Consider the following 20,733-nt stretch of genomic DNA (forward strand, 5'->3'; position numbering starts at 1 on the left):
GGGTCAGATAGGTCCCCATGTCGAGGGACTCCTGCCCACCTCCATGCTCTCCATGCTGTCTTTTAAAAGAGCAGAAACGTTCACACATGTTCTCCCTTGTATTGACACTCATCAGGAGTTGGTGGAGAAAAGTCAGTGAGAAACTCGAGGCTTGTCCTAAATCTAATTTTGTTGCCCAGTTAACATAGGCATTAAATTCTCTCAGTCCCTCACACACACCAGAGTTTGCAGGTTTGTGTTCTAGCACATTCCTTTGCGTGGACTATACTACTCTCACACCAACTCTGAGATCTCTCTTCAGACAATGGTCACTCCATGGCACTAAACAAAAGTTTAGAAAAATAATTATAATTACATATCTGCATGTTTCTTCTTCTAAAGGTATTGGTAACCAAAAGGAAAACCTCCCTCCTGACCCTAGACCCATGGCTAGGAGATTATAAATCACAAACATGAGATAAACATCAGGAGAAAATGAGACAGTTCAGAACGCCAACAACACATTTCAGGAGTGTAGATCTGAAATGACAGCAGTTAGCACTGAATGATAGAGACAATAACATTTCCCAACAATTAGAGACAACAAGCATTCCCAAATATCTTTTGTAAGATAGCTTATAATTTGAAACCCTTTTGTGTTCTTACCAATTAAAAGTATAAAGTCAACTCGGAGTCAAGATACACTCTTTCCCGAATGACTAAGGATCAAAACAAGAAAAGGTCTGCTTAACTGTACATTTCTCTAGTTCTTCTCCCACAGACTTCAGCTAGGCCATGCCATGAATGAACAAACAAGCAGTTATCCCCAAGTCAGAGGAATTTAATTATTGCTCCAACCTGACAAAACGCCACCGGTGTCAGCGTTGGGACCCTTAGGATGTCCCACTGGTATTCACCCTTGGCAAGAATCGTGCTTTTGGCCACAGCTTCTAAAAATGGCGCCTCTCCTATCTGTACAACAGACACATATCTGGACGCATTCCAGATGCAGAGACATATACGGAAGGCAGACAGCAGATGGGGAGCAGGCATTGCGCGCAGTGGTGGGGAGCGCGAGCCCTGTGGCATGACCTACTTACGGAAGGCAGAGTCCTGGGGCAGGCATCTTCGGCATGACAATGAGCAGTGTTCACTGCAGTTTGGTCAGCAGGAAGGGTACAAACCTCTCCCTGGCCCAAGTCCCTCAGCCCTGCTAGGATCCTGCTGAGCTCTGGGTCACGGCATCCCCTTGGGCGTGTGACACAGTAGGGAAAGAGACCGGTTCACTGTGAGACCTGCTACTCACTCTCGTACAGTGCATCGGCCCCCCTTCCCACTGCACAGTGGCTGCCGAGCTCTGGGCGGGAGGCTGTGGCCTTGGAGAGAGTGAGCCGTCCAGTCAGTTCCTGCGGGGCAGGGCTGTGCTGTCAGGGACCTTCTAAAAAGAGTGCATTCAGGAGGGTCTGGAACCACCTCGTCTGGTTCCCTAGCCTTAGGAACAGGGGCTAGAACGCTCTTTAAGTTGAAAAGGAAAAATAACAAAGGTTGACCTAGGAAGACAGGGCTGTGGGTGACCCTCTGCTTTAAAACAGACTGCGAAGTCCTAGCGCTGGTTTCTGGAGGGCTAGTGTAGGGTACATGCCTGTGCTGGGTGTCACCTTCTTGCACCTGCTACTTTTCCAATGGAGTTCATCAGAAACTCCATTTTCTTCTCTGAGGAAGGAAAATGATCCAATTTAAATGGCCAAGCTTGGATACTCATCCGAAGAGGGCAACTGAGATATTGACATGTAAAAATTCCCAGGTAAGAGGAGAAAATGGGCAACGGATTCCAAGTACCTGCTTGCTGTGCTGCCTGTGGCATCTGCTGAGCCCTCTGAGTGCTGTACTGAACAGAGGCGATGGGCCGGTACTGCTGTGTGGTTGAGGTAGGGTACTGACCAGATGGGTAGTAATAGATGGGCATCTGTGGAAGAAAGAGACAAATAGCAGGAAACTGAGAATTAAGAAATGTCTTTAAAACATACAACATATTATCATCTCATGAAGTGATATGATTCGAGTGTGAGGACAGCATGCAACCTTCCATGTCCTTGTGTGTGCATGTCACTCTTCCTGGGAAGAAACAGAACCTATTTCCCAAATCCTTGAATCTGAGCTGGCTTTGGGTCTCATATTGACCAATGCTGTTGGCAGAAATGATTATCTCCAAGACTCCCCAGGTCATCCTTAGGAAGACCTGCAGCTTCCACTCTCTAGCAGGAAAACCCACCCACTGGGAAAAAAAAGTGCAGATGCTCCTGCTGGAGAAAAAGGCATGTGCCTTATAGAGGCACCCTGCTCATGGGCCACACTAGCTTGCTGGGGAGACAGGCCATCTGAAATTGTCCAGCCCCAATCAATCACCAGAGTCAGTACCACATGCGACAGAATGAGCCACCCCTGCTGACCCTGCAGAGCTGGTCACCAGCACGATGACAGTTGTCTTGAGACACCGAATTTTGTTTTTTTAAAAAAAACAAGAGTGGATGATGATCATCTACAGCCAACTTGTTGTGGTAGTTTTAAATAGACCTAACTTGCATTTTTTTAATGGAAACACAGGTGAGACAAAAAAACTGCTACTCTCCAGCCTACAAGAAGCAGTGAAGGTGTTATGAAACATGGTGAGGTCTATTAAAGTGCTTGTTCTGCTTGGTATCTAGCCAGGATCCAAAAAAATGACATTCAGAGTAAAAAGGGATATATGTTTAAAATGTTGTTTGAGTCACCTATCACTTTGTAATGACTGAGAATGGCTGAAAATATTGTCATTACTTCCAATAAGATTCAAATCCAATGTCATCTGATCTGGAAAGATGTTTGCCCATCTCAGATCATCCATATTAAGGCCATTTTTTTTCTTACTAATCATATTTATTTTCATTTACAGACCTCTGACTTTTCTTCTCTCACCTTCTTTAAAGTATAAATAAAGGCATGTCAGTACATAGCCTGAGAGTATTACATGTACTTAGAATGAAACTGAGTGGGCCTCCCTGGTGGCAAGCTATGAGCTATTCACAGCCACTGTAGTATGAGTTTGATCCCCAGCCAGCCAGGGAGCATCCCACATAGTGCAGCAGACCTCTTCTGACTTGCCTGCTTCTCCCCTCAGCAGTGGATTTCAGTCAGTCTGCCTGTTCTGTTCCCCACTCTGCTTCTGGTGAATCCTCTCACCCCCTGCACCTCTGGCCCTACATCTCAGTTCTAGTATGCATAAATAAATAAATATTTTTAAAAAATGAATTAAACTGTGAGTGACCCATTTGAAAACTGTGATTTTGATGGTTATTTTGATTTCTGATTTGCGTGTGTCAGGTTGGACCTATCTATTTCATTATTGTGTTGAAACATAGGTTAGCTTGTTTCCCTGCCTTAGAGTAGTGACAAAAGATGACTTCACTTTGTGGATCCACGATTCTGCAATCCCAGGGAGTCATTGTGAACTATAATTCTGACTGTCTTAACAATGTGGCTATTCAAGGGTAAGAAATTGAATGAATCTGCAGCAAATACGGCTCGGTTGTAGACAACCGAATAATTTATTGTACATATTGCTTATAGTGATTTGATCTTACTACTTCGCCCTTGCTTTGTAAGGCAATTTATACCAATCAAAACCCAAATAATTATGGAGCAATAATAGGATTTAATTATGCTCTGGTAAATTGGAATGCCATTAAAGATTATTACTACCACATATCAGAAACCTTCTAATATTAAGAAAAAGGACAGCTGTTATCTAATTTTATTCATCACCATTATATTTCTATGTCTTCTAGGAAGAACAGCATTTCATTTCTTTAGGAAAGACTGTTTTGATTAACTCTGGTCTCTTCTCTTACATTCAATATGAAATATGAAAATACCTCAGGGATAAGAGATGGAGGCCAAACATTTGACAATTTCCTGATGGGCACCAAGGATATGAAGAAAAGCACAACTCCTTTTCAAGGGGAGGGGAAGGAATACAGGTTAAGGGAGGAGAGAGGAAGCCCCTCAGTTTTAGGACACAGAGGTTTTGATTTCTTCTTATTTGTTCTCCCAGTCTCCCCTACCTTCTTTGATACCTGACAAGATTTGCTAGGGTTTAGTTACTTCTGCTAACCTCTCCTTGATGCAGTGTCAGCCAACTTTTGGGCATTACATTCCCAACCATATGAAGCAAGTGGGAAATGGACACTTGGCTAATTGTCTTTCTCTCACATAGAGGAAGGGAGCTGTGCTGGCCCCAGAGGACTCTTTCAAGGATCATCATGAAAAGGTGGAAGGGAAGAGAGAAAGGAGCAAAAACAGCCTAAAGAGGAGGAAATGTATATTTTCAAGGAACTACATGAAAACATGAAGAATCAAAAAGTCAGTGGATTAGGAGGGAAAAAGAACAAGACACTATAAAATATAAGCACACTGATCACTTTCCTTCTTCAGTCCCTTTGTCTTGTACATGGGCTTCCTGCTTCAAATTCCAAGGGGCATTTAGAAAGCTCACATGATGTGCTACATGAAGTTGACCTTGAAGGTTATTAAATAAGTTCATTCTCTGCATAAATGTAATACATAGACCCATAGACCATCACTCAGGAGTCACTGTCCATAGTCAGGTAATCCTGTTTTCAAATGTTTGCTGCCATCAATGTCACTGTGGATTACCCCCTTCCCCTTTCACTGCAGTTCTTTTCAAAAGAAGTTCATGGATGTCCAGACTGATCACAAACAATGGACATGTGCTTTGTCTTTTTTTCTTCCTTACCTCTTCTATTTTTAAAACTATTGAAGAAGGAATGAATGTATCTCTGTTGCAGACACACCAGGGGATCTGAGCTGCCTCTGTTCCTGCAGTGCACAGATATTGAAATTCCTTCATCAAGATTTTTAAAATATCTTCAATTGCCTACTCTGCCAACTCTTTTTTTTTTAGATTTTATTTATTTATTTATATAAGCACTGGGTACAGTCAGAAGCACGGGAGGGTGAGAGAATTCACCAGAGCCAGAGTGGGGAACAGAACAGGCAGACTGACAAGATACACTGCTGAGGGGAGCAGCGGGCGCGGCAGGAGAGGTCTGTCACGCCATGTGGGACCCTCCCTGGTGGCCGGGGATCCAATCGGCGCTGCAGAGGCTGTGGGCAGCTTCGCAGCACAGTGCTCAACTGCTGTGCCACCAGGGGAGGCACGTACAACTCTTCTTTTTGATAGCAAAAATGGGTAAAAACAGATCTTACTTAGGCTAAAAAATAGCCCAATAATTAAACTTAAATAATTTAATTTATTAATAAAATGTATTAATATATTAATGAAGCCTTTTTTGCTATAACTTTCAATTTTTTCCACATCTCTTTAAATCCTACTAGCAAAGAGACATTACAAAGATGGCAACTGAAGATGAACTATTAATTAATCACTCAAAATAAAATGAACAACTGAGTGGAAATCTTTTTATGGTAGAGGGTTTTAGATGGTTTGAAAAGAAAATAATTTATTCAAGATGTTAAAGCAGTGAAATGAATGATACAAAGGTGACACTGTACTTTAAACAGCCCATCCAATGCAATATTTCATAATTAGGATAGAATTTGCTTGGGATATGTGTGCCTTGAAAATGGACCAGAAAATGTCTCTGTGCATTTTACAACTTGACAGTAATCACTTGCAATATTCTGCAAAGGGATACCCAAGAGAGCACCAGAGATGTTTGGTGGTGAACAGTAACACATAATCAGTCTTTGAAAAGACAGTAAAAATCAGTGATCTGTGGTGTCTTACATGCTCAAGTCAATTAAATATGATTAATGGCTACCTGTGAGAGCATGCGTGAGCTCCGCTTGCCCCCGGGGGAAGGAAAGGACAGTGGATGTCGACTTAGCTTCCTCTTTATATTCATAGAAGGTGCTCCTGCTTGGAGTACCCAATCAGCTCCAGAAAATATTTACGAATCAATAAAGAAGGAAAGAACACATTCCAGAGCAGCAGCAAGGGAGGCGAAATGTCCCCCGGGGCAGGCTGAGCCCACCCCAAGACTTTCCCCCTCTAGGCCATGCAGTAAGCAGGACACCAGACTGCAGGGACTGTTCTCCTTTGGCCTCTGCACCAGCAGCCCAGAAAATGGGATGTTCTCCCTTTGTGCTATGGGTGGCTGAGTTGGTCTCATGAAACCCATGTTTTGAGTCCCAAGCCTTTTCACCAGTGATAAGTAGAACAGGCCAGATTCCATAGGTGGAGAATAGAAAATAGCCCAGCAAGGCAAGCAGGCTGACCTATGGTGTCCTACATGGAAATATGGAGGTCAAAATGCATCACACATCAGCTTGAGGTCACAGATAGGAACAAAAGCACAATTACCTGTGCAGGTGGAGGCTGTTGCACAAATCCCTGTGGTGAGGGAGGGGCCTGGAGGACTTGTTGGGAGATGGGAGGCCCAGAGCCTGAGAACCCTCCTGCAGAAAGCTGCTGGCCTGTAGGAGCGATGACATAGCTTGGTTGTTGGGTTGGTTGCGGCATGAGGGATGATGGGTAGACAGGACCAGATGGGGGCTCAGGAGTCTCTCTTGAGGATTGCCGGCTCAAGGTCATCTGGCTGAACTGTGTGGTCACATCATCTCTCTGCAAGCCACAGAAATAAAGGAGGCAATCAGCAAGACCAGCCCAGTGATGGGAAGCACATAGAGGCAGATTCGTTTTCCTGCTTAGCTAGTAAACTCTTCAAAGTGGACAGATGACAGAAAGGAAACCATTCTTTTGGGGATGGGTTGCCATGTTCTGGAATGAAACATATTCTCTCTCTCTCTCTCTCTCACACACACACACACACACACACAAACACCTCTCAGAGTCACCCCAGGGCACCCACCCAGCACATGCAAGTGGTAAAGCCAGTGAATAACAGCCCCCCCCATCCCCTCTCCTTCCCCCCCCCCCCCCCCGCCCCGGGGGAAAAGCCACACACAGACAGTTCAGTACCATGGAGAACGGCTGCGGCGGAGTCACAGGCAGGAGATGCTGCGGAGGAAAAGACACGGCTGGATATTGCACTGACTGGGAGGAGGCCTGCAGCCCCTGCACAGACTGGAGGGAAAGAAACAGTGATCAGGTCACAGGGGAGACTGGAGTTAAATCTCACCAAAGGCTGTCTCATCTGAAGCATTCTGCTGTCCCTTAGTGTCTTGGGGATCAGTGCACCCAGGAGAGGGGAGCCAGCCACCCCCGGGGAAGTGGAAGCCATGCAGAACAGACCATCCGGTCTTGAGGGAGGCTTGGTGCACAGCGTGAGCGCTCCTTTAAGAAGTCACTGTGATACTCCTCATGTTATTTTGGGGGGTTACTGCCCTAAGACTAAGTAAGGAAAATAATGAATAACAAGGTTCACCCTAGTAACCTACCCTGGAATCCTTCAGGTCTCTTTGGACACTTCCATGTGTTTCCCTAGGAAACGAGGGCAGCTCAATCTCTCTCAAGGAGTTTATGAACATCCAGAGCACCTTGGAGAGAACTGACTGCTAATCTTCCCATTGATAAAGACTTTAATATGGTCTCTTTGCAGGCGGGAGCACTAGGTCTGTTGGCAGTAGGTGAGCAAGATGAGGCAAAGGCCTGGATGTCAATAGGAGTTCAGTCTATCTCTTGTGTACATTAAAAATAGTATCTAGACTTAAGAAAAAAACTTGCCATCCATTGCCCTAGTGTCATGTCCTCATTATGCAAGTTGTTGAATGGGGCACCCGTCTGTATGCAGATGAAATTCTCTCAGCCCAAACTAGGCACTCTGAGCTGCCAGGTTTTACTCATGAGGTAGAGTGGATGATGGTGTCACCAATGGAAAATACCTCCTCTTCCTGGTTAACTGCCACTCTGAGGACTATGCTTCATCTAGAACCCCTCACCTCTCTGCCTTCCAGCCATCTCCTCACCTGAGTGACCAGTGGGCTGGCCAGCTGTGGCTGCGGTGGCTGGACCTGCTGTTGTGGTTGAGGAGAGGGCTGCTGCTGAGGCTGCTGCTGGGACTGTCCCACCATTGCACTTCGCAGGGGCTGCTGGCCGGTGGGGGGGTTGTATATTGCAGGGGTTCCATCAGGATTCACAAAGGGCTGGCCTGCAAGGCAAAAGGACAGTGGCAATCCAGGACATTGGAGCCTTCACCAACATGAAGACTTAAATGCATATGACCCATTGGGTGAAGCCAGGTAACAGTGTGAGCCCAGAACGAAGTGAGCAGCAACAAATATGTCACACAGCTGCAGGGAGATTTGCTGAAGCTACACACCCCTGGGGACAGTGGCATCCAGTGAAGAAGGCCATTTGAGAAACGATCTACATGAAACCCTGTGTTTTGCAGCCCTGCATCTTCGCCATCAGCAAGATGGAAAATGACTACTTTCCATTTCCACAACTCCAGTTTCAGTGACTCATTATTTACCCGAAGACATTTGTTTAACTTCATCAGCCTCGTCATCAATTCAGAATCATTATTAATCCCAACATATATTATATATACAGCAGAACTTAACACATCTACTCACATACTTCTAAGATTGACACAACAAGGATTACAAGGGGATTTAGATTTTAAATGTGATGTGTAATAAACTCTTCACAGAATTATCTTGAAATAGCAAATACATATTACTTGCCTTTTGAAATAACATCATTCAGTACAGTTATTATTGCTGCTATTTCTGAATGTTTGTCTCTAAGCTGAAGTCATGGAAATATTTCCCATGAACCTGAGCAAAATGCCTGAAAAAAACAGAACTCCCAAAAGGAGGCTAGTATTTTAGAGGAGATCTTCCTTGTCTTGGTATCAAGGAGCTGGCTGGGTTCTTCACAAACACATCCCTGAAGCCTCCCCACACATCGGTGTGGTATCCAGGGCTTATGTGAGCACTTACTCAGGGTGCATGCATGTGATGGCAGAGGAGACCAGCCTTGTTCTGTAGTAGTAGATATAGGAAGACAAATGAAAGGTTACCAGAAATATGAGAAAATTCCCAACCAAAAGAAATAGGACAGAGGGGGAGAATATAGAATCTGACCCAAAGGAAACAATGCTCCAGTGAAAGAAATGTACGGTATTCAGTCAGAGCATTCATAAAATGGATGCTACACTAATTAGCTGATATATGTTAAGTCAAACCAGCTACATATGGGCAGCTTCTGTATGATTCCATTTTTATTACATGCAAGACCAGGCAACATGTATCAGTGACAATAGAAGTACAAATAATTGGGACCTCTGAGGGGAGGCAGGGAGCCTTCATGGGGACTAGACATGTGTACTACGATTCACTCTGCAAGTTGTTTACTCAGGTATTCACATATGCAAGTTTGTACCCAGGGCTACATGCCAGGTGTGTGTAGATCAGGCTCTTCATTGATTCGTAAGTTAAATTAAGAAAGTGAACTAGAATAGAATAGGTTGGAATTCAAATGCTGAGGTCATAAGGAAATACTGTCAGGTAGAGAGAAATGGACAACATTTCAGGTCAATTAGAAATTGCAGTAGCAGCTCTCCATTCCCATTATTATAGAAAATTTCAGCCCAAATATTTGTGTGCATGTGCAACAGGACACCTTAAATCCTGTCTATTCATACATATACCTGCCAGAAGTAAAGAAGTTCTGATAACAGTTTCACAACCAATCACAGTATGCTATGATGAAACAGCAAATGCACCAGAATTATATTCACAGAACAATCACTAAATTTAGAAAATGTTCTTCAAATGGCGCTTGTTTTCCTATCACTGTCATTTAATTTTAGCTGCATTTTGTTTAACTTAGTTTTTAAGTAAGTTTCTTCTAGATTTGATATCTGTAAGCATTTTCCCTCCAAAAACAGCAATTTGGGAAAGGATAAAAAAATCATTCAATATTCATAATGGATCAGCTCATTTAGTGGTCTATTATTTAGTTTCTTTTTTTAAATGTGTATCTTAAAAAATATAAGAGGACAATCTCAGGTACCGTAATATTCCAAAAACAAAATTCTTCACAGCAACCTCACCTGAAATCATTCCAAAATCCATCTCATTGTGTGCTTACACACACACACAAACACACACACACAAAATGACATGAGAAGAACATTGACGATATTCTTTGACTTTTGGTTTACCCCAGTGAGAACTGAGGAAGTGTGAAAAGTGACCATCCTACGGGTCATAAAAGTAACTCCAAAATATTCAGATGTTCTTTTTGATAAATTTTAGATTCTTTGTTTGAATCTTATTAATATGCTGTAGCCCAGAAGACAGAAATACTCCTAAATAATTGCATGTGAAAAGGACTAAGAGTTGTCTTCAGTGGAGGGAGATGGCAGGTTCTTCTGGAAAGAGAAGAGAGTATAGGTGATTGATTTTTATGCTCGCTGGAGAAGCCCACAGAACAGAGAAAAGCGAAAGAAGATGGATGTAAGCAAGAAAACAAATCAAGGGCAGCTAGCATAGGTGACTGCTGGTTTTTAAGAAGGCAATGATTCTGTCTAATCTCTCTATTCTACCATTTTTACCAATCCAGATGCAATTACAAGTGAATACAGGCAATTAGTAGGAGATCAGCTGAAGACCAAAGGCGAACAAAAGGCTAGCTGACTCAGGACTATACAGCTTCAGGGTGTTTTCATCTCAGGGACTGCACAAGCATGCCCTGTGGGGTCCTGGCACATGTGTTGGCACAGGTAGGAGAATGCAGTGGCAGAGGTAAGGCAGGGTGGTGTGACTGGAGCCAAGGCAGAGAAAAGGATTAAATGCAGAGAAATCATTCCTCTCAAACACAAGGAATTCTGTGCAAAACCACTCCTCTATCCATGTCAATATATATAATGTCTACTAGATATTATTTTGTTAATATCTAATTATTGAGTCCTTGCTCAGTGACCAAGACTTTGTTATCTAATCCAGAGAAACAAACAAGAAAGAAACCAAATACCATTCCTCCCCACAAAGAGCTTTTAAATGTGCTGCTAACAAGGAAATGAACCCTGGGACAATTCAAACTAGAAGCAAGTAGGAGGGGGAGGGAGAGGGATGGGGGGGAAGGGAGGAGCACAGGAGACTGAGGTGATGGTGCACAGGTGCATTGGTGAAGGGAATTCTATGGGGACTACACCTGAGGGGGGGGGAAGCAATTATTGTTTAAAAATGAACAATGATGTAAAATACATATAAGTAAATAAACTAAAAAAAAAAAAGAAATTAGGGGCCTCCTTGGTGGTGCAAGGGGTTAAGGGTCACCACTATTAGCAATCTGCAGCTACTGCAGCACCAGTTTGATCCCCAGCCAGGGAGGTGACCCACATGGCACAGCAGACCTCTCCTGACTCACCAGCTGCTCCCCTCAGCTGTGTATTTCAGTTAATCTGCCTGTTCTTCTCCCTGCTCTGTCTCTGGTGAATCCTCTCACCAGCACACCCCCATACCTCTGGCCTGTACCCCAGTTCTTGTATGCATAAATAAAAAATCCCCTTGGTTTCTATCACCAAAGTATTTCTGTCATGTACCTGCTAGAAGGACATTTATTTCAACAGAAAGAGGAGAATTTTTTGCTTGCCTAGTTCTTAGAGGGTGATTAAATTATAAGCAACCTACTGATTATTGATGGCAGGATGAATGCATATCTTATAAAGATATAGACTTCACACAAAGGCTCCAGGGAAGCAGTTTGGATAGAGATGTGAGAATTCCCCTGTAAGGCAAAGGGTAGTGTTATGGAAGCCCATCAGGAGCATTTAAAGGAAAAATAGCGGAAGAAACTGCTCCAGGTGAAGTAGCTACAGATGACGGCCCTGACATCAAACATATGAATTTGCACCAGATGAAGGCAAAGCAAAATGGCAGACAACAGACACAGACATTAATGTGTACTTCAGGGATGCCAATGGCTGTTGGCATCTCTGGATAATGGTGTGTTGAAAGAAAGCAGACAGAGATGAGCTTTCCGCTAACATTTTCCAGAAGGAGGTTAAGTCCATGACAGCTGGAGGGAGATCAAACTCAGGTTTGCCTTGCAAGGATGAAGATATTATAAATGGGGAAAACTTTGAAAATGAGCCTCTGTGGCAACTCACTCATCCAGATGCCTGAAAAGCAAAGAAAGTGGCAGGTGATCCGGAGTTATGAACAGATCAGCTGAGTGCCAGGGTCAAAGGTCAGACAATATAAAAGTCTGTGATTGTATTTGGGATCTGCAAGACTGTGCTGGTGGGGTTGGGTTCAGCGTGCTAAATATTTAGTACTTAGAATCAGGCCAGTTGTGCTGACAAATGAAGTTTTCTTTCATTTACTACATGCAAGCACTTCAGCACTTTCAAGTCATTGCTTGTCTTATATATTTTAAGACAGATATTTTATCATAGTTTTTATACCTGAGCCACACTCTCAAATGTAATATATAAGATGAAAAATCGTTCCACTATCCACATCAGCATATACAATGGGTGGTAGATATTATTGCAATAATATCTAATTATCAAGCAACTGTGCCCAAGACTACTTTGTGATCTACTTGAGGGAAGTAAAAAAATAAAAAAAATCTAACCATGACCCTCCCTCTAAAGAGCTTAGAAAAATGCTGATAACGGAGAAATGAAGCCAGAGGCAGTTCACACAAAAGTAGCCATGTGCTCTAGTTTCCTTATACCCAAACATTTCTGTCATGTATTTGGCAGAAAGGCATTAGGTGAAGGTGAGAGACATGGTTTTCCAGACATCGACAGCAATGAGTAAGATGAGTTCCGGGCCAAAGTAGGCAATTGCCGATCGCAACAGTGGAGTTACATAAGAGATTAGGTAGATACATAGACATACACGCAGCCACCAAACAGACACACGCCTGTATATGTGATACATGATATGTCTACATGCATACGTGCACATTATCAATGGGCATAAAATAAACATCTGGAAAAGAAGAAGAATGATTTATCTTATATCCCACCATGCAAGCACAGTACATGCATTCGCACATTTTTTTCTTCCAAAATAGGGTTATTTTAATATCTAGCATTTGTTAGATTAGAGAAGTGTTCATGGAGAAGCTGTTCAGTGGTGTTAATAGAATCTTTCCTTTAGTTAAGGTCCTTTTTCAAAGGATGTATTTTCATTACAATACACGACTTGATCCAATGAATAAAAATTGGGATTTGGCACTAGCACTTGATTTCTTTTTCTATAAACAAGATTATAGATGATAATATATACACACACAGGCACAACTAGGACATCATTACAAATAATATTCTTGCATTGTACCCAAAAAAATATTGAGCTTTTTTGAAACACTGTGATTTTGCTGAAAACAAACTCCCCAAAACTGTTAAGTGCGTGGTCTGGTCTGCAAGCTCTCCACCTCCATTAAATTTGAAAGAATGGCAGTCAACAGTTTGTTTTGATCAGTGCCCAGATAATGAATGCAAATGTGGTTTTCTTTTAATTTCCTTTGCAGAGGTTATAATGATCTAACTAAAGTAAAAGCAATCTAGTATTCTTAAAAGTATCTAAGTTGAAAGCTTTCAAATGGTTTTCAATAAAATGATTATGCATCCTTTTCCCTCTAGTTTATGGCATTTTCAAAATGTCTCCATCAAATACCATACCTTGAGATTACACCATATGTTTTCATGAAAATGTGGTAATTATTCAAGTAAGTATTTCACTATCATTCTCCTTTTTCTGTGAATTTCCTAGCTGCTAGTAGCAATATATGTGAGAATACTGAGCCAAACACTTTCATGAGATTTGCATCCAGTTTTACATCTTCAGGTTTAGCTAATCAAAGCTATTTTCTATAATAACCTAAGCTAAACCACAGACACATTTGGAGAAAATTAAATTTCTTAAAAAAAATTTACTAATCAAGGTCTCTAAAGAAGTGACTTAAGAAGTGAATGTCAAGCTTCTGACCCAGGGTTTCTTAACCACTGCACCGATGACATTCCAGGTTGAACAATCCTTTCTTAAAGAGGCAGTGTCCTGGGCATTGTAGATGTTTTATAGCATTTCTGATCTTTACTTTCTTAGATGCCAGAAGGAGTCCCTTCCTCCCTTGATCATAATAATCAAAACATCTGCAGAAATGCCAAATGACCTTGGAGGCAGGGCAAAGTTGACAGTGGTGAGTTTGCCCCATGAAGATTCCCTGAAGCTTCCCCAGGAAGCAGATGTTTGTCAGTCTACTGGCTGATGTTAGAATCTCAGTGCTCTGGATCCTTTGTAATAATGTGGAAGTTAACTGACCGCTAGAGAAATTAGACAGTAACCAATAGCCATTCATCATGGAAGATAACATAGTCATGAAGTTACCAATTCTCCCACCCCCACTTCCCCCCAAAACTTCTCTAGGGTAGGTAGCTCTAAAATACTTGGGTATTTTCTCACTGTATTCTCTTTGCCACTGTGATTTCGTATTCTCCAGTAGGAGTTGAGTGAAATTGTAAGATGAGAAAGAAATTCATATAGTTAAGAATTTACTATGTTTTCCAACCAGTATCTCAAGTTTCTTGAAATATCTCAGATGTAAAACAACTTTTAATGAAATAATAGGCTACCTGGGAATTTAGTCTGGAAATGCAAATTTAACTCAGTATATTCCAGTTCATTACTCCATGGTGTCTGGTTTTAGAATGAGACTCACTGTGGTCAGTGAAGAGAGGGTAGAGAGAAAAATGGACATTTCTGGGAAGCAGCACTATTTATATATCTGCATTGGTAGTAATAGCAAATTATGGAGGTCTACATTATAGCTAAGATCTGCTATTCCTAATTGAAAATTCTACACAGCAGTTCATACACTGAGCTTTCCTGATCAGAAATTTTCAGAAACTTCACTAGTGAATTCTTAAGCTCAAACATAAGAACAAATCCCTACTTTGTGTCCCTGCCAAAGCAGAGGAAATACACTAACCTGTGTGTGGATTAAGAAGGATGCTTCCAGGTGGGATGCCTGTTGCAGCTTCAAGTGGAAGAAGGATGTAGCTGGTGCTGCTGGGTGCGACCTGACCCCCCATTCCATTCTCTGGGTAGGGCACACAGCCTGAAGTGGCTGCCACACTGGAGACCAGGGGTGCACTCTGGAGAGGTGGATGGGTGCGGGACAGCGATCCTGAGGAACCCGCACTGCTGGAAGACTCAGAACCTGCCACAGAGGTACATGTCGACAAGTCACTCTAGGGAGAGAACATGTGAGAATCCACAGTTCTGGGTCTAAAGTTCTGCTTACTTTTATATAATGCATTAAAGAATCTGAGGTGAGTGCTGCAGGACAAGATTAGTGCTCTCCCCACATTTTGAGATCAGATTTTACTGAAATATTTGCTACATCTTTTTCAACTGTGTCAATATCCTAGGAAAAGGGAGATTAAGAATGAACACTCCCTTTCAACATTCTCACATGCCACTAGAGTGATGAGTGGTAAATGGTATACCCTAAAGCTCTGAAATAGGTGCCTGAATACTCCCTTCACCCTGAGTGATTTATGCCATGGAAATATCTTACCGAGGAGTTGTGAGAAAATAGGCCAGGGATGCACTTTAAGCAAGAATCGTATGATATGCTGAGGATGGAGATGACTCTAAAGCACTGGTTTTCCAACTCATAAAAATGGATTTTGAAGGGGCGTGCTCATAATCTCTCACTGCAGGTGTGAGTAGAACTGGATCATGCCTACTGCCAGTGCTTAACACCTAAAATGCATTTCACATATCCATAGAGATCTTATTAATATGATCAATGGGACTTGACCTTTATGATAAAGATGGAGCTCCTGTCAGATGACACAGAAGGGTAAAATCAGAGGATGTCTGTGGATAGTGTATTTCTCAAACACGCAGGTAACTAGATCAGTGTTCAAAAGCCCACATTGTGGAATCTACCCCCGATCAGGTCCCCTCTCCCTCCACTGTGGAATAAGAAACACCTGCTTCATCCCATATACACTGGGCACTAGCTACCCTTCACTGCACACACAATCAAGCAACTCTAGCACCTTCACCATGGGTGTCCTGGGTCTGAAAATTAACTAAAGGATCAGGGAGAAAACACAGCAATCAATATCCCCATTTCAATAAATTCAAACCAATAGATGATTTGGATGATGTGATCAGCACAAGAATGGAGTACAAGAAATTTATTAAATTATTTGTCCACAATTATTGACTTAGATAATTAAAATGCAATTATTCTGTCTCTTTAAAGACCAAGGCATATAAGGAATACTTAACTTTATTTTTTAGATTCTAAAATGGGCCCTTAAATTAAACTGGAGCCCTTTTAAAGTAAGTTTTAGAAATGCAACATAGAGGGGCCACTAGAGAGTGCAATAATTTCTGAGACGGGCAGACAGTAATATTTAATGAGCACTTAGTATGTGAAAGCACATGGATACGATATGCACTTTAACAATAAGTGCTATCACTGCCTATATTGATGGTGAAATTGTAGCATAGAGAAGTTAGATAACCCATAGCTAGACAATAACAGATCTGGGATTTGATTTAGGTCAGCTGATTTAGATTGAACCATGACCTCACACTGCCTCGTACAAGCATGCATGTGCACGTGCCATGGATTGTTCTTAGCTGGGACTCCTCTCAGCTGTTCTCATGACTCGCTATGAATAATGATAAGTTACATTTTAATTTAGGGTGTTTCATCTAAATGGTATAAAATGCTGATGGATTCTTAATAATGAATAGGGAGAAAAATAAAGAATTTAAAAGGAAATCTGGAAACACTCAGCATAGTTTTGAGTCTGCATCGCCGACATTTTGACCTTGAAGTCAGAGCCCCAGTGCAAACTGTAGTGTGTCTGGAGACGTGTTCTCTATGACTTGACACTATAGTCCAAATGTGACACTAGTGCAGAGTCAACAACTGCAGCACAGCAATACCACAACAAAACAAGACATTTTGTGCCAAGACACTGAAGGTGATCCAAAGCCCATTTATCCTGTCTCCAGATTGAGGGGTACATGGTGACAAACATTGGGAGCCAGGAGTCATGTCTTAACTGTGACTGGAGGTGAGAGCTAGTGCCAGCAGATGCTTGTGAGCACGTGTGCTGTGTGGGGACGATGCACATAGCCTGAAGCGCCATGTCTAATCCACAGAGTAATTTGAATTTGGCTTTCAGGAGACAGTCATTCATCGATAATGTGCAGTATCACTCCCTTCTATCAGTGAGAAGGGCGGGGGTGGGGTGGGAGAGGAAGCAGCACCATCAACAGGAACAAAAAGAAGACAGGGAAAATAATACAAATGATCTGATTCTACAGGTTAAGAAGGAAAATAAATTTGACTTGAACTCGCAACATTTGTTAAGATGGAGACAAAATCAAATATCATAGAGGGGCCTTAGCCATCAGCATGCAGCTGGGGTGGGGTACTGGCCCTTTTGGCTGGCTTATAACCACTCTGGAAACATCAGGGACCTAGAATCAGGTGGCGCACTATTCTCATATCTAGCACGACTGAGATTCTTAATCAAAAACGGAGACTAGCAATGGTAATAAAAGGCCGGCGATGGGATGTGTTCAAAAGACTTTTTTAAAAAATGAAACTGATATTCGAGAACTTTACTATTTTGCATGCTGAGAGTTAAAATGTTTCTGGTTTCCCTTTTCAAGGACTTAATGAGAGCAATGGGAAATATTTAAACAGTATGTCTGTGTGACAAGCACTGTGCTAATCACTCTATAGGAATTATCGGATCTAATTTTCACAGCAACCTCATTTTCAAGATGAGAAGTGATCCTCAGAGACATTCAGTAAATTTCCCAGGCGCATTGAACATGTCACACCCAGACAATGTAGCTCCAGGATCACGTGTTAAGCCTGCAGGTCATATTTTGCCAGGGAGTCATCCGAGAGACCAAAGGGCAGAACCCTGCAGGCCTGTGCCAAGCTCTAGGAGCTGCTGCCCAGAATGTCAATGCTGCTCACTATGGCAGACTGAGAAGTCAAAGTTGCCCTAGAGGGCTGGTAGGTGCATACGGGAGGAAGATAGGATGGGTGCTGTGAGACCCTTGTGGACACTGGAGGGACAAATGATTAGAAAATGGAAGAAAGACTGGAAAAGAGATCAGAAAGCAAAGCAAAAAGAAACGCCAGGGAAGAGACAGGGCAGAGGGGCAGGACAGTCTCCTTGGCAGGAGGGACAGTAATCTCCAGCTCCCCAGAGAGGAAGCATCCTGAGTTGGGGGTTCCAGGTCTGCCATTGACTAGCTGTTTTCTTTAGGAAGTGACTGCTTCTTTTGACCTCAATTTCTTCATTTGCAAAACGTAAGTCACCAGCCTCAATGTGAGCTGTGTGGAGGAGGAGAAGGAACTAAAGTTCTCCTCAGCTTGAGGAAACTCCAGACTAGTTTCTTTCAGACCATTGACCCTTTACCTTCCTTTTCTTTTTTTTTTAAGATTTATTTATTTATACAAGAACTGGGGTACAGTACAGATGTGTGGGAGGGTGAGAGGATTCACCAGAGACAGAGCAGGGAACAGAACAGGCAGACCAAAGAAATACACTGCTGAGGGGAGCAGTGGGCAAGACAGGAGAGGTCTGTCATGCCATGTGGGACCCTTGCCGGTGGCCGGGGATTGAACCGGCGCTGGAAAGGCTGCGGGCAGCTTCACAGCGCAGGGCTCAACCGCCTGCGCCACCAGGTGAGGCCCTACCTTCCTTTTCTTAGAGCATGTCTGTCCCCTGAAGATGGAAACCTTCCAACCTCTTACCAGTTTTACAACTCAGGTATATCCAAGGACATGGGGGTCATTAAGAAAAACAGCAATCATTATCCCCCAGTTTCTGTGGGAGCCTGATTTCCAGAAGCACCAATTAGCAAATGCAGATGGCTCAATCAAATTGGAGAATCACCTCTCTCACACTCTCCAAAACTTTTTTATCAGCTCACTGCAGCACTAAAAACTCCCCACTTTTGTTTCAGGGGGGTTGAGTTCCATCTCGCTCCCTCATTGTTATATGTTCTTGATCCCATTGCAATAGCTATAAAGTTTTTATTTATGTTTGGCTCCTCTAGTGCAATTTTCTTTTGCAAGATCCCTGAACCATAAGTATTTTCCCCCTGAATTAATAATTCAAGAAAATGTTTCTCGATTCAGGGGTCAAAGTTTAGTAAAGTAGCATGAAGCTTCTGAAACTACGGAAGAGGAGACCAGCCAGGATGCATATAGTGTAATATTAAGAAGTAACACCAGGAACAGGAAGTAGTGGAGAGATGAAGTGTCTTGTGTTGGTTCCCAAAATTCTCTGGAAAAGGAGAGTGGCAGCAATAAGAATCCCTTTGTGCCCAGAAAACAAAATACCAGGCCACCTAAAATGATTAACCTGAAATAGAAGGGTATCTTATTTCTCTAGAGCAGTTGCTCTCAAAGTGTGACTAGAGAAAAAGTAACCTGTGCTTTAACAAATCTTTAGGTGAGTCTGTTGCACTATAATTGAGACCCTCTGCTCTGGAGAACAGAAAGGAGGGATGAAAGTAAAGACAAGTGGTCCAGTTAGTGTGGACTGAGAGAGACGGTTTGTTCTTGTTTCTGAACTGTCGCCACCAAGAAGCAGCTGAGATGACAAGGCAAGCACCACTCAATCCCTCTTCACAAGGCGATGCCATGGCCATATACCTCCATCGGTGTGTGCGGGCCATCTGCTAGGTGACCATGACTGTGCTAAGGGTGGGGTCATCAAACAGGAAAGAGCCAGGCCTTCAGAGACTGTGCTCAAACCCTCAGACTTCAGGAATAGGCTCTACCCAAATTGTAGGGAAACATTTTTCTCACCTGGAAAAATTCTCCTTATTATCTATTTAAAGCTAGAAGCTATGCAATTAGAGGAGGAGAAGAGTAACTTACATGTCACAACTCCAGACTCGATTTCTGAAAGGTCAAAAACAAGTTTGCAATTCTACTGTGAACAATGAGGTAAAAAATTGGGAACTTGTGCTGTTCTGAAGCTCCATGACAGCAAAACTGACAGCTTTGCTTCATAAAACCATCTTAGGAAATTGGAAGTTTGTTTTGACATCCTATCTTGATCTCCTTTAAATCTTTTCTTTTCTTTTTTTCTTTTTTTTGGCTTTCCATTCCTGTGCCTTGACAAGCTTTCAGGTGACGACAGACAGGACACTTAGATTTAAAGGAAAAAAAAAAAAAGTCTCGAGCACTTACAATTTCTAATCATTCTTCAAAGAACATGGCATTTTAGCATTCTTGAAGTGTTTAAAATGTTTCCAAAGAGCTTTGCTGTGGAAGTGATTGGGGGTTGGCACATGGAAAATGACGATTAATTTAAAAATCTTAAGAGCTCTTTTGGTGTGCTGGAATTTTTAAGTGCACCGTTTAAGGTACTTGGTTTCTGCATTTTAAAGAGATTTAAAACAATTTAACCTTTCTTAGTTTACAAGAGCTCAAGTGCACCACAGTGGATTTTCTTGACTTCAGTTGTTGCAATAGTGGGATATGAGAGCAATTAATTAGAGTCAGAAATCAAGAATTCACCCACTGGTGAGTAAAAATGACAGAGGCAATGTGAGCCCATCAGAATCTTTCCAAGAAGCTATATCTATATAAGGAAATATATATATATATATCTCCATATATATAAAAAGTAGTAGCTGTGACTAAATACTAATAATTTTCTGACTATGTAGGAAAACATGAGCTAATTTCTTCGGAAGCATTTATCAACAACATAATTATATTAAACCATTAGCATA

The 20,733-nt window shown here is 42.3% G+C and overlaps 1 protein-coding gene across 23 annotated transcripts in view; it reads right to left on the reverse strand.

Annotated features, from left to right (window-relative positions):
- The window catches only part of ARPP21 (cAMP regulated phosphoprotein 21), a gene marked incomplete at its 3' end in the record, with an annotated part of 105,141 nt that overhangs the window by 45,821 nt on the left and 38,587 nt on the right, over window positions 1–20,733 (reverse strand). For 17 of the 23 annotated variants that reach the window (XM_084248000.1, XM_084247998.1, XM_084248004.1 and 14 more), the window contains 5 exons: window positions 14,915–15,145; window positions 7,927–8,108; window positions 6,980–7,084; window positions 6,362–6,622; window positions 1,819–1,945 (listed from right to left, as the gene is read on the reverse strand). In XM_084248000.1, the coding sequence (XP_084104126.1) occupies window positions 1,819–1,945; window positions 6,362–6,622; window positions 6,980–7,084; window positions 7,927–8,108; window positions 14,915–15,145 (906 nt within the window). The remainder of the gene's footprint in view (window positions 1–1,818; window positions 1,946–6,361; window positions 6,623–6,979; window positions 7,085–7,926; window positions 8,109–14,914; window positions 15,146–20,733) is intronic. The other 6 variants (XM_084248005.1, XM_084247995.1, XM_084248003.1 and 3 more) reach the window with 2 other exon arrangements.

Source organism: Talpa europaea (assembly GCF_964194135.1).
Source record: "Talpa europaea genome assembly, chromosome: 11".
Classification (NCBI taxonomy): Eukaryota; Metazoa; Chordata; class Mammalia; order Eulipotyphla; family Talpidae; genus Talpa; species Talpa europaea.